The sequence below is a fragment of the Andrographis paniculata genome, unplaced genomic scaffold (assembly GCF_009805555.1).
Source record: "Andrographis paniculata isolate CXL003 unplaced genomic scaffold, ASM980555v1 Contig65END, whole genome shotgun sequence".
Classification (NCBI taxonomy): domain Eukaryota; kingdom Viridiplantae; phylum Streptophyta; class Magnoliopsida; order Lamiales; family Acanthaceae; genus Andrographis; species Andrographis paniculata.
Genome location: NW_026137601.1, coordinates 2,545,851 through 2,560,742, shown reverse-complemented (window position 1 = coordinate 2,560,742; position 14,892 = coordinate 2,545,851). Strand labels below are relative to the sequence as shown.

Genomic DNA, 14,892 nt, shown 5'->3' with positions numbered 1-14,892 from the left:
ACTTAAGTTAAATTGCAATTGACATGAAAATGGAGACAATGATGACAACTATATATATATATATATATATGTATTTTATAATCATCACATAATTAATTTCTAACAACATATTATGAAATCAAATCACATCACATCAAACCAGTCCACTATCATCCTCTTTTCATTTCATCTTTACACAAAAAGTAATAATAACAGCAACCACAATAATAATAATAATAATAACCATCATCAAGTAGCAACATCACTACTGCCGGGCCTAGTGGGACACGTCAGCACCTGTTTTTTAAGGTTTTCAATTATCATTACCAGCTTCGTACTGAACCGGTTCACGATACACTTGGGCAACCATCCCGCTGGGTCCAACTGCCAAAAAAATAATATTAATATAATATTTTTAATGTAAAATTATTTTTTTAATATAATATAAAAATAAAAAATAAATATTTAATTTGATATTTTTTAAAAATTAAAAAATTAATAAATAAATAAAAAACACAAATATTAATTATTATTATATTATTACTATATGATAGAATTATAATAAGCGATTTAAGGTGTACTTATTTTTAACTTATTTATCTATTCTAAATTTTTTGTTTTTATTTCAAAATAATTGTTTAAAAAACAACACACGATCAAATTGAATTTTCAAAAATAAAAATAAAAATAAAAATAAAAATAAATAGGACATGGATAATGAAATGGGGTAATGATTGTGCCTGCAAAGTGAGTGTTTGTATTTTGCATTGTTTTGTTCATTTTCGAATTTTTTAAATGTAAATTTTGAAATTGAAAAATAAAATAAAATTATGTATAATAAAAATTAAAATAAAATAAATTACCTGAGCAATGTAAGTGACGATGCAGGAATCATGGCCGAGCTTCTCCACGACCCAGCCGGAGTGCAGCAGCAGACCTCTAATGGAGTTGCTCTGCTTCGGATGGATCCCCGCCGCAATCTCCTTCGGCAGCGACGCCGCCGCCACCACCAGCGTACCGTCTTCCATGGCTTCCCGCCGCTCGTACAAAATGAACTCCCGATTGCGGAACAGCGGCTTCGCCTTCTCGCCGAACCGCAGCCGGATTATGCTCAGATTCTCGTCTAGGTCTTTGATGTAGCTGCCTTCTACCAAATCGCCGTCCCATTCCTAATCAACCAACCACAAACTCCGTCGGAATTTATACATATACATATATGTTTATGTATGTATATTTTCCGGTGGCGGTGCAGCGTACCTTGGCGGCGTCGATAGCGGTGGCGACGGTTACGAACTGGCGCGGAGAGACCGATTTGAGGACGCGTCTGCTGCGGAAGGTGTGGAGTGAACCGGATCTGCGCTTGGAGATCTCGACGCCGCCGCCGTCGTCGTCCATGGCGGCGGCGACGACCTTCCAGCCGTCGGCGGCGGCGATAGTGTCGGAGGCGGATAGTAGCTCCTGTATGCAGTTCTCGCTGGCGTGGAACACGTATCGTCTTAAGGAATCCTCGCTTATCGACCTGAAACCAAATTTGAAACAAAATCAATCGCCATGATCGAACACATAAGCACAGTTCTCGACTAAGTCAAAAACATTCTCACCAGGATCTACTGCAAGTCGATGGACTCCCACGCATTTCCGCCATTGTTGCCGCTTCTTCGGGAAGAAAGTTCCTCAAATGAGAAATAGAAACAGAGAGAGAGAGAGAGAGAAACATATATACATATACATATACATATATATATACATATACATGTATCTGTATGTATGTATGTATATGTATTGATTCAAATAAAGTACAAGAGATAGATTGCAGCAGTGGGGGCGAGGAGTGAGAAGCACATGGAATGCCAGAAGAACCTCCATGATTAACACAACACACATGATCATGTCTTTATCCCCATTTCTGTCCTCTCTCTCTCATGAATCATAAAATAGAAGCCAGGTAGGCACTCCATGTGCATCGTCTTCCCCACCTCCATTCTCTCTGCAAATTAAGGATAAGCAGAGATCGAAAAGACTAAGCAAAAGCAAACCATAACTAAACTCCAAACTCCAATCCAAATCCTGCCTCGTTTTAGGACAACACAACACTCACGTGCCTGCCTTCATTACAATACAATATCAAACTATCATCACGTTCGAATTAGCCAATTCGAATTATATATATATATATATATAGCATGATCAATGATCATGACATGGACAGAAAAACAATGATAAAATTAAGTTAGTTACTGAGCTTTCCTGCATCCAATTTCGACTGATAGTGCTCAAGATGATGGCTTTCCCTGTCCCAAGAGCAAGCCTTTACCTTTAAGGCTCAGCACCGTGTCGCGGACGGCTTCGTCCACCGCCGTGAATTCTAACCCCAATCCGATCAATCTCTTCGCCGCATCCTCGCACGCCACCATTCCTGGCTGCGTCTCGCCGCTGAATCTGCACAATGTTGAGAAAATTGAAAAAAATCAAGAAAACGAAAAACATACAAGAACATACATAAGAAGAAGATAATTTGGTGACTCAATTTGATCAGGATGTACAACACTTTCTAGCTCTAACTTGAGCTTTACAACATAATGTGCCATGGTGGGATCCAATCCACCATCAAGATTTTAAATTTCATTCAATCAATGCAGCACAGGGCTGGTTTTACTTAATGTGTGATTGTTAATGCCATTGTCACCATCAGTCAAGAGCTTCAGACAAAATAGGAAAGAAAGATCGAATTTTGTCATGAGCCCGGGGAAATCAAGTATTTCATATTCATACAGTTGCAGGTCAAGAAAAGCTAATTGCAGCATTCACATGGGAAGCCGGCATCTTTGTTACATAATTTAACACCTCCCTTATCATTTCTCATTACGACAATGGGACAGTATCAAATAAAATACAGTAATATATGCACACACAGACACACATGTATATATATATCCTGGTCCCTGTCGCAGCAAAAAAGATAAAGAAAGATATGAGAATCGACAAAATTTCAGGCATCATTTTGCATTAGCATATAAAGGATAAAGGATAAAAGAATAGGATTCTTTGCAGGGGCCAATTCTTGGTGTGAAAGGGCAAAATGGACAAGATGAGATCCCACCATAGCAGCTACAAGTTCATACAGATGCTGAAATTGTAACTACGGAAAATATATGTGTCTGGACTCTGGACAGCTCATTAAAGCATTTTAGTAATCTAATCCAAAGATCATCAAATCAATTTAACATGTCTACTTTATCTCTGCCATAGTTAATGTTTTAAGGGATTGTGAAATCTCATACTCTATGTAGTTTATTGAGATATGAGTTTTGAGGGGAGAAGACGAACCTGTGAACTGGGAATTCTGGAAAGAGCTTCGAGACTTTATCCGCGAAATCACCAAACTGATAGATACCATTGGTGCAAAGGTATCTACCGGAGGCTGTAGGAGTTTCGAACAGCAGTAGTTGAGCCTTGGCTACATCTTTGACATGTACAGCCCCCAACCAGTGGTACTCCTGTGTATCTTTCGACCCCTGGAGCAGCTGCAGCAAGACTGCGCAGCTAGCATTCAACCCGGGTTGCAGAAGTTGGCCAAGACATGTTGCGGGATTTATTGAAACCACATCAACATCGTTTTCTTTTGCAAAATCCCAGGCAGCTTTCTCAGCCAGAGTTTTTGACACCGGATACCATTTCTGTCGAATCATAGAAGAACTTGCACTGAAAAGTTAAGACAGCTTCGAGGCAGTAGTATGAATACCAATTCATCTCATCATACTCGGTTCCACAAGAAACTAATACACACTGGTCAAGTCTCTACAGCTATTCAATATAAGTTTAGAGAAGATAAGTTTGGTTTTCCATATACATTACATTCTCTAGACTAATCTCTCTACATATGAGACACTAATGCTAGTATGAAAACATCTTGTTTTCTCGTGCCTAATCAAATTTTTATCGGCACGTGACTTTATAGAATCAAGTTTGTCCTCAATAGCTACTGAGAGTACCCAAATTTCACTAATTCGATGTAATAAAGCAGGTGAATGCTAAGCAACAATGGATGCAAAAGAAAACAGAGTAGCCAAACAGTAATGAGTATCGACTATTCTATAGCAGCATTGGCCAAGAATTATATGAAACTTCTGTGTTTCATTAATTTCCTCACGCATCCATACAATAGTCGGGGCCATGGCTGCTTCACTAATTTGAATTACGCCTGGATGACCTGACTCTTACAGTATCAAAAGGTCTATTATAGCGACGACAAACTAAGGAGTTCAATTGCTAACTATCCAAACTGCTGTGCTCTCATCTTCACTTAAGCTTTGTATACTGGTTACTAATTACAAACTAACATGTTAAGATTCGACGACTCTACGAAACAAATAGGAATCAGGAACACTGAACACTGCCAAATCAAGAAACAAGCTGCAAGAAATGGATTCTAAATAGAATTTTAGCAAATGATTTGTTCAGATATGCTTATTTCATGATTCTTGTGGATGACAGGAATGAAATGAGATTGAGCGACTGACCTGACGAGACTTGCAATAATCAAGATCAGTCCAGGAATCCTCATCAAACACCTTGCCTTCAGGCCATTTCGGGTTGGGGACGATGGCGGAGATCGAGGAGGTGAGCACCACGCGCAACACGTCGTACTTCTTGGCGGCGGCGAGCACGTTCAGAGTACCCTTCACGGCTGGGTCCAGCAGCTCCTTCTGGGGGTCGACGGGGTCCTCCAGCGTGCACGGAGACGCCACGTGGAAAATCCCCCCTCCGCCGCAACCCTCCACGGCCGTGTCCACGGCGGCGGAGTCGAGGAGGTCGACTTGGTGCGTAATCAGGCGGACGGCGGGCCTAGCGGCGCCGGGGATGGCAAAAAGGTGCGACGCGTCGGAGCCGGGGAATATGCAGAGGTGGATGGTGGTGTAACCGTGATCCAGAAGAGTTTTCACCACCCATGAGCCGATGAAACCATTGGCTCCGGTGACGCACACTGCCGGCTTGCCGGCGGCGCCGCTGGGCATTGTTTGCTCTTCCGCCATTGCAATACCTTATCTCACCTACTCAATTATTGTTCTGTACTTACGATGGTGAGATGTTTTTGGAGAGGAATGCTCATTTGCAATGATCGTCGGAATCATTTCTTAATGATCATCATCGAATTCTCAAATCTCAATCAATGATTACCATATTAGAGACCATTGTTCCACTTTGACTGTCTCCTCGACCAAATTGCAAATTAGTCCTTACTCCTTACACGAGTGGCCCATTCTGCGCCACGACCTTGATTATCCGTACGGTACAAACCCATCTGCTCCAGTTCCGCCTGAATCACGAATCGGTGCAGTGGAAGTGGAACCAGAGCAGTAAGTGAAATCTATACTTCTCGAGATGAAGTGAAATCGGCAAAGATGAATAGTTAGGGTTCCATGGAATCTATGGCTAAGAATCTTCCAACGGCGGGCAAATGAAACCATTACCTTCTACCTCGTCGTCGGCCCTGGCATTGTCGTACAGTGGATACGTCTGTTCTTCGAGGATTGTAGCCAAGAAGAGTAAAACTACTCGATCATCTTCTCCAAAGGTAATCGGTATCTCTGTGCGTGAATATGATGCTCTTTGTCAATTTGAAGATCCGAAATCTCAATTGCACTGCAATTGAGATTTTGAAGCTCCATGGAATCACGATTCACGAGTACAAATCTATCAATAAAAACCTTCTACTACATGATGCGTATCAGCGTTTGATAAATCAATAAGATCCTTACCTGCTCTCTGTATGCTTTGAGTATGTCGTAATGAGTTAAAGTTCGTCTGAACAGGATCCAGAATCGACGCCACCGAGAATCACATCAAATGTGAAGCAGAACTTACAGTTCTTAAGATTATGGAAGGTCAATTTCTGGCTGAACTCTACATCTTCTGGCTTGAAATTCTTCTTCATTACATTGTCGATTAATACTTTGCAGGAGTTTCAAGCAAAAAAGTCGAGCACTCCGAGGCCTAGTACCAGTTATCGCCGGAAGAGGATCGAAAAGGATGAATTGCCTGAGGATACAGAGCTATATCGCGATCCCACCTTGTCACTTTACTAGTAATATGTTCTAATGTTTGATCAGAGCCTACTGAAATCCAGTTTTGGAACACCTAAAGCATCCTTCACATAATTTCTTTAACAGCACAAACCAGGGAATGGAATCGGCTAGCCCTGTCTTGCTTGTTGATGGTTACAACGTATGCGGCTATTGGCCGAAGCTGAAGAAGCATTTCATGATAGGGAGACTGGACATTGCTCGCCAAAAGCTTGTAGACGAACTTATCACATTCAGTATGCTTAGAGGTTTGCGCTCGATACTATTCCAAAGTATAATTCGTAAACAATATCATACAAACATCTGTGCATAATCTGGCTGTGTCTTCAACATCTTAGATATATGCTACATCTGCAAGTCATGCTTTCATCTTATAACCTCGAATCATCGATCTTCTGTTCTTACTTGTTCTGTTATTTTCTTTCATTTGTTTCATGTATACACATACATATATATATATATATATATGCACCCATTTTCCCGGGGCAATGAGAGATCTTTCTACTAACTGTAATATTTTTGCCTTGCTAATGTATCCCAAGATTCTTGGTTAGTGGTTATGTGTGTTGATTCCAGGACTAATTATTGCTGTTCTACATGTTAAGTACCGATTATTTAAGATTCTGCCATCATATGTTTTCCGATTTATTTTCATATTGAATTAGGCCGTAGAACTTATCTCGGATGCTCTTCCTCGTGCAGAGGTGAAAGTGGTGGTCGTATTTGATGCAATGATGTCCGGCCTACCGACACATAAAGAAACCTTTAATTGGTACTATGCTGCGAACCTAAATTCTTGCCTGCATTGGTTATCTTGGAGTTTATATGTTTTCGATTTTGCTCTGCTTGAAAAACCACAGGTTTGCTATGGGAGTGTTGCAGAGAATATATTCAAATTTTTGCAATATATATATACATAGGGTATGATGTATTTTCTATTTTATTTCTAATATTTTGCAGGCTCATCTTGAGCCGAATCCAAATTAGTCTAACCTCAATACGGCAAAAAGTTTGGCTTGAAAAAGTACCCAAAATTATTCGACGTAAATACACTTGATCTTATGCTCTGTGTTTTATTTGTCTACCTAACCGAGCTTGAGTTCTTCCCAAATTTCGACGATGTATTTCCTCATAAATGAAGCTAAACTTAAACCTCCTTTTCTATAGTTCATCTTTGGAATTGATGTTCTTGATTCAAATTTAATCTCTCTCCTAAGGGATAAGTTTATGAACTTGTTTACTTATTATGTTTGCTTTAACTTCGCGATCTTGCAGCATCGACATTATATATTCAGGCGAAACCTGTGCCGATTCATGGATTGAGAAAGAGGTAACAAAGATAATCGGATCTTAAGCTCAACAACTTGATTCTGATTCGAAATCGATCAAGAACATGATATCGCATACAAATTCCATCAGTTAGAAAACATTTTACGGAAACTAGACTGTGATGATGATGTCCTGTTAATAAGAGAATCAGGTCGTCGCTCTGAGGGAGGATGGCTGTCCGAAAGTCTGGGTTGCGACATCCGATCGTTGCCACCAACATGCGGCTTACGGAGCAGTAAGTGCCCCCTTGCTTCTTTTTATTTTTCGGTATTTTTTTCACACACTAGTGCTAAAATTCATTACATTTTTCCTGGACAATTCTGATTTGATTGTCTCGAAGGTGCTTGAGTTCCAAATTTCGAAATTTTACCTAAACTGTCAGAACTTCAACCCAGATTCCGTGATTCAATGAAAAGACACGATCTTTTGTTCGATGAAACTTGACAGTAGTTGTCTACGATTGAGCTTATTGATCGGTCTTAGATTATTCCGACAATATTGTATTTCAGGGAGCTTTCATCTGGAGTGCGAAAGCATTGGTTTCCGAGGTAAATTCTTCCGGAATTCCTGAATACTGTCGCGCTACATTGCATACACGCACTGTCAGTTAATCGAAACTAATTTACAGACATCATCTGCCGCAGGTTGTCTTGTTTGTTTTTGTCTAATGCTGTAACCTAATGCAGATCAAAGCTTCGGAAAAGGAAGTCGAACAGATGCTGCGCGAACACAGGTACGCTGCGCTGCTGCTGCGACTTGAAGGAAATGCCGAGAAATTTTGCTAACAGTATTTGCATGTAGATCGACATCGATGCAGGGTAAACTTTTGAAGCACAATCTGGACTCGGAAGTTGTCGAAGCCCTCAAGGATCTTAGAGACAAGCTGTCGGAAAATGCATCGCCTGGATGATCCGGCGATGAAAGCAAAAACACATGGACAGGTTTTTCCCCTGCTTAAGTTGATGTTAAGTCTCTCCAAAAAAAGAGCCTCAGTTTGTGTCACTGTTTTTCTCTGGAAATTTTTAGTTACCTTATTTTAGAGTTTGATCTCAAATTTTTTATTGTGCAATAATTGTGATTTTTATAAAATATTTTTTTTTCCTACAAAATGTTACATACAAATTAGTTTAAACTTGTTGGTTGACTTAATAATAAATACTTCCTTCAAGTAACAAAAGAGTTACATGTGACGAAGATTAAAAAATATTGTATTATACCACCGATAGTATTTAACAAAAACAAAATACAAAACTATATTCTAAATAAATAAATCCTTTGTTTCCAAATAAATAAATAAATCCTTGAGTTTTTTTGTAAGTAGTCAGTTTCTCTTGTTTGCTGTTTTGATTCATTCGACACCGTTTCAGATCATTTCCTAAAGAAGTCGGATAATCGGGACTTTTCAACCTACTCAGCTAGCCAAGCAGTCGAAAATATTTTAAAATATTTGTTTCTGTAGCTTATTGAACAACTATTTTAGTGTTTGGTAAATTAGTTTTTTGGAATAGCTCACTTATGAAAAAATTAATTTACACATCGTTTTGAAATAATGTTTTCAATTTAAATTTTTTAATTTCTTATATACCTTTAAAAATTTATTATACATTTTACACATATAAATATATTTTGATTATTTATTAATTATATGATAATATTTTATTATATTATAGTTTTACTTTTATAAATTTAAAATATAAATTTATATATATATATATTATTTTAATTGTAAAATATATAAATTTATTAAAATCTAACATAAAATAGAAAATATAAATATAAATAATTTAATTTTATATTAAAATTATATTATATAAATTTTATACTAAAAATAAATTAAATTTATTGAAAATTATAAATATAATGAACTAATTGATAATTAACATAATAAATATATACACGAAAAATTTATTATTTTATATTTTACATAATTTTTAATAAAAAAAATAATATTTATATTTTTCAAAAAAAATTTATTATTTTTTAAATCTAACTATAATAAAAATAAATACTATTTTATAACACTTTTATAATTTTCAATAACTAATAATAAAAAATTTCAAACACTCTTAAACTCAAAAGAACACAGTTGAATATATTAAAAAAAAATAAAATAGAATTGTCCTTGATTGTCATTTTACGTATAAATATTTAATATCAAACAATTGTTTTACCAAACATTTTAATACAAACGGCTAATCAAATCATCTAGTCAAATCAACTAACTGAATCAGCTATCAGCTAATTGCCAAACACGCCTTTAGTTTGTTCACTCTTTTATATTTATATTCGTTCATTCCTTTATTTTATTTTAATATAATTATATAATTTAATTATATTTTAAAATTTATAATTTATAATTTTTATTTTAATTAAATTATTTAATTATATTAATTTTAATCTATAATTATGTTTATTAAATAATAATTATTTTTACTTCTTTTAATTACTAAGCCTATCTCCAACCCAATGTCATTAATTATTTTAATGGCGTTGGGTTGGTAAATTTGGCGAATTGTGCACCATTTTTTGTTGCTACAGTGCAACGTTTGCTTCCTTATTTTTTTATTTTTTCAATTTTTTAATTTTTAGTTTTAATTTTTAAATTTATTTTATTTTTCTAAATTTAAAAAAAAAATATTTTAAATTATAAAAATAAAAAATTGTTTAAAATAATAGAAAAAATTGAATATTTAAAGAGTAATAATGAAAAATAGAGTTATTGTTTGAGTAAAATTACTGTAGCAACTGTATATTTAGAGTTAAAATTGAATAAATGAAATTGATGGATTGAAGATGGTCTTACTAATTAAACAATACCTAAAATTCTGTATTAAATTAAATAAGACAAATTAGTTGTGACGTGGATAATAATAAATAAATTTACTGACAAATAAGAAAAATAAAATAAATTTGGTGGATCAAACGTCCTTTTGCTATTAATTTTTTAAATATCAGCCAACTCCAAAATGGAAATCTTGAAAAAGAAAAAGAAAAAAGAAAAATAAAAATCTAATGGCGGCAGCCTCATTAATTAAAAACATTAAATATCGAAAGTTGTAATTTGTTGTTTTGTGGATTCTATGAGGCTCATATTTTACATTTATCAGCATCCACAATATTACCATGCACGAATAATATTAATTAATATTATTTGAAAAGTGACCGTTGCCGTCATTATTAATTCAATACAACTTTATGGATATAATCAAATTAGTGCTTTTCTGGAGGGGCACTGAGATATTTTTATCCATTAGTAGTTTCGAAGCCACAAAATTATAAATTGATAAGTAAATGGATAAACATATAGATGTGATGATTTTGAAAGTTTTTGTACAATTTTGAATGTATATTTAATTTTTTGGTCTGAAATTTAAAAAATAATTGTAATAAATAATTAAAATAGTATAAAAATTATTTTGTTTTTATATTTTAATATAAAAATAATTATACGATAGTGAAAATATTTGTAGAAAAAATGAAATTTATAATTACTAAAACTAAATGTATACCCTAATGCGAGTAAGACGAAAATAAAAATATACATTAACTCTGGCGGAGAGTGACTTTATCTATTTAATGTGAACTTTTGTAAGAAATTAAAGTTTGATATTTTCTTCGTCCCAAAATCAAAATGGCTCTTTGTAGTATATCAAGAAATAATAGTATTTTACTAGTTAATGGTAGTGAGTAAGAGTTTTTTACATTTTTGTCATTTTGATTTATATATAAAATAATTGTATACATAATGGTATATTTGTAAATTAAGTAAAAATTAAAAATATTTTTAGTATTAGTGTAGAATTACGTTTTTCTAAAATATAAAAAAAAATATATATTGAAGTGGGGCAAACAAAAATGATACTTTGGTTGAGACCGAAGGAATATAATATTTTTTAAAAAAATTAATTACAAAGTTAAAAATATTTAATGTGATGTAACTTGTAAAAAGTTAAATTTTGATATTATTTCACTTTTTATATTTATATTGATTTAGAAAGTATATATACGTCCTAATAATATTTGGTACGTATTAAAAAGAGAATGAACAAATGATTGGCCAGAGCATCTCTCTTATTACTTTTTTTTATTAATTTTATTGTTATTTTTAAAATATTAAAATTTGATAATTTTTTTATATTTTAAAATAATTTAGAAAAATTGATTCTTAATAATTATTATATATATTTTTTAAAACAGTCTTAATTTAGAATTTTAAAAAATAAAAATATTATTTGAAAAATATTTTATTTCAATTATAAAATTTAAAACTATCAATTAAATTGTTGGATGTTATTTTCAAAAAAATTTAATTAAAATTTTTAAATAAGTTTTAAAATTCAAATTATAAATTATGAATTATTATAAATTAAAATACCTTTTAAATTATACTAAAAATTTTGAAAAATATATAATAACAATTATTATTAACAATATATATTAATTTATTATTTTATAGTTATTTTTCAATCATTTTTAATAATATTAAATTTTGATTATTTTTTTAATTCTATATAATTGTAAAAATATTTTTCTTAGAATTATGAATATATATCAAATGATTTGAAAAAAAAATGAATATAGTCTAAAATATGGTCATATTCAATACGGAAAAAAAATATATAAATACGGGCATATTTATAACAGGATAATGAACATGGCTCAATTAACCGTATGTAAATTTAGTTGGCTTTCTAAGTCATCCAATACGGTCCTATTCATTTCGTGTTAGCTACCATGAAATTAATTTTAATTTGATAATCAATTGCTTTCTCTGTCCTAGCTAATTTATCCATTTTAGCTGAAAATATATTAATAAAAATAATTATGATATAATAAAGTTAATTATATATTAAGATTAAGATGACTAAATAATTTAATTTAAAAAAATTATAAATTATGAATTTTAAAATATGATTAAAGTGATAATTATATTTCTAAAAAAAAAGATAATTTATGTGAACAGCCGAATATGAAAATAGTTGACAAAGTAAATGAGATGGGGTAGTATAATATATATATATATATATAATTTATTAATTTTTAAGCATGAGTATGGAACAAATAGAAGATATATCATGGTTATAGATAAAAGTTTTGGAAATTTATGTAGTTTTGAGACATTTTGAAATAAGAAAAAAATATATATATATATATATATGATACTCCCTCCGTCCGCCTAGGTCACATTTAAATTTTGCGTTATTGTATCTAACATTAAAAATATTCTTATATTTGTATATTTTTTTTGTTCAAATTTCTTTCTACTAGTATTATAAGACACTAATAAAAGTATTTTTGTATTTTATCTTAATTTATACTATATTTTGATATAATAATTAATATTAAATATCAATATGCAAAAAATAAATTGACCCTTAGAGCCGGACGGAAATAATATTAATTTTATGAAAAAAATATTATGATTATAAATAATAGTATTAAGGGACTGTTTGGATCAATGATTTAATGGGATCCCATTGAATTTGGATTTTAAAATCCTATAAAATCCATGTTTTGTAAAAAAAAATGGTGAAATTTAAAGTGATGGGATTTGAAAAATGATTCAAAATCCTACAAATAAGGAATTTTTTGTAATTGGGGTACCATATTACTTTTAAATTTTAATTTTTACATTTATATCATCTTATAAAAGAAATAATAGTATTATATTTATATAAAAATTAAATAATTTTAAAATTAATTATTATTTGAATTATATATTTAATTAAATTTATATTATTTTTATGGTACAATTTTTTTTAAATAAATTAATAAATTCATTGTTTAAAATTATTATTTATCATAAATTTTATTTGAATTATAAAATTATATGGACCACAATGAGTCGGGTTTAATCGGAACTGATATTCATCCCAAATATATATTGTTAGATCCGAGACTCAAATTGGATCCGATTATACTAGATCCGACCGAGACTATATCCGGAAAGACTTGATGGATCCGAAAAATTCATTTTTTTTTTACTATTCTTAGATTTTAATTTAAAATTACACATGTACTGGATTCAATGTATATTAAAACTTATGTATTTTATTAGAAAAATATTATAATAAAATAATGAATACGTTAAAGTCAACAAATATTTTTAATATAATTATATTATTCGAAATTATTTTTTCATATGTATAGTTGATATATTATTATTATATTACTCCGAATATAACCCGGATCCACGCCTAATACTCAAATAATTGGACTCAACTTCATATAAATAGGTCGGGTCTTTACGCGAATATATTGTCATCCTATAAAATTATTGATATCTTTTCAATTTATATTAATAATAAATTAGAGGTTTAATTTATCAAAATAAATAAAATTCATAAGAGGACAATTATGTCATTTAAAATATAAAAAATCCAAAAATGAGAAATATAAATCCCACCACATTTTACCCACCAAGATTCCAAATCCTAAATATAATAAATCTCATCACTGTGAAATCTCAATCCCACCCAAAAAGTCCATGAACCAAATACGCCCTAAAAGTTTCAAAAGTTATATAAATAGAAGCATAATTTTATTTTATGAACATGAGATTTATTATTATTCTTGATGTATTCAATTTTTAACAAATACTGAAACTTAATTTTATAATTAATTCACTGTCAGCAAATTTAATTATTTTATTATGATCTGTTTTGAGTGTGTTTATTTAATGACTTTTTTATTTTTTTTTTTATTATTAGTTAGTTTTTAAGATGTTCTATAGAATACCCTATATTATCTTTCACAAATTATAATATATAAATTATTGTCAAAAAAATTACCAATTATACATACATTTAACTTTGTTGATTATAAATTTTTTAAGTTTGTGTTTTGCAATTTTTCTCCGAAAAATAAAATATTATACATATTTATTATTTTTATATTATTTACACAATTTTTTATATTTTTTATAAAAAATGTTTTTTAAATTATTTTACAAAATAAATACAATATTAGCATAATTTTAATCTTTAGTATACTAATATATACTCCCTCCGTCCTAGAGATACCGTGTCTGCTACACTGTAGGCACGGTATTTTAGGAAGGGTTTAATTAGTAGATAATTAAGAATGTATTAGTGAAAATAATTATCCTATAATATAAATAATTATAAATTAAGATTAAGATAACTAATTAGTTTAATTAAAATTTAAAAAAATAAAATTTAAAAATTTAAAATGAGATTAAAGTGTGTAATCATTTTCAAAAAAAAGAAAGTGACATGGTATGTGAGACGGACAAAAACAGCAACGTGGACATAATATCTGGAACGGAGGAAGTACTATAGATTAAGGAAATGTACATGCTTTTATTTTATAATTTACTTTTATCGCCCCAAAAATATCGAAATTAACATATATATTTTGAAATATTATATTTATAATACATTTTACTTAAAAATATTACATTAAATAATAATTTTGATTTAACAATATAATTATTTTATCCACAAATATATATTTACATAAATTACTTATACACGAATTT

General features: G+C 31.2%; 3 protein-coding genes across 4 annotated transcripts; 1 reads left to right on the top strand and 2 right to left on the bottom strand.

Annotated features, from left to right (window-relative positions):
* Window positions 1-92: 92 nt before the first annotated feature.
* Window positions 93-1,711, bottom strand: LOC127262211 (uncharacterized). Its single transcript, XM_051290797.1, has 4 exons — window positions 1,581-1,711; window positions 1,237-1,498; window positions 843-1,148; window positions 93-363 (listed from the first exon to the last, which is right to left on the bottom strand). Exons 1-4 carry the CDS (start codon window positions 1,694-1,696, stop codon window positions 229-231), a joined length of 819 nt encoding a protein of 272 aa, XP_051146754.1. The 5' UTR covers window positions 1,697-1,711; the 3' UTR covers window positions 93-228.
* Window positions 1,712-1,735: 24 nt separating this feature from the next.
* Window positions 1,736-5,146, bottom strand: LOC127262209 (phenylacetaldehyde reductase). Its single transcript, XM_051290794.1, has 3 exons — window positions 4,500-5,146; window positions 3,307-3,656; window positions 1,736-2,418 (listed from the first exon to the last, which is right to left on the bottom strand). The coding sequence occupies exons 1-3, from the start codon at window positions 5,010-5,012 to the stop codon at window positions 2,253-2,255; spliced, it is 1,029 nt and encodes a 342-aa protein (XP_051146751.1). The 5' UTR covers window positions 5,013-5,146; the 3' UTR covers window positions 1,736-2,252.
* A 101-nt stretch (window positions 5,147-5,247) lies between these two features.
* On the top strand, window positions 5,248-8,519 carry LOC127262210 (uncharacterized). Of its 2 annotated transcripts, XM_051290795.1 has the most exons (10): window positions 5,257-5,554; window positions 5,793-5,864; window positions 5,940-6,064; window positions 6,150-6,310; window positions 6,765-6,834; window positions 7,338-7,392; window positions 7,543-7,626; window positions 7,901-7,939; window positions 8,078-8,124; window positions 8,193-8,519. In XM_051290795.1, the coding sequence occupies exons 1-10, from the start codon at window positions 5,438-5,440 to the stop codon at window positions 8,299-8,301; spliced, it is 879 nt and encodes a 292-aa protein (XP_051146752.1). In that variant the 5' UTR covers window positions 5,257-5,437; the 3' UTR covers window positions 8,302-8,519. The 2 variants fall into 2 exon arrangements, with proteins under 2 accessions (XP_051146753.1, XP_051146752.1); XM_051290796.1 differs by lacking the exon at window positions 8,193-8,519 and having other exon boundaries at window positions 5,248-5,554; window positions 8,036-8,099.
* Window positions 8,520-14,892: the final 6,373 nt, after the last annotated feature.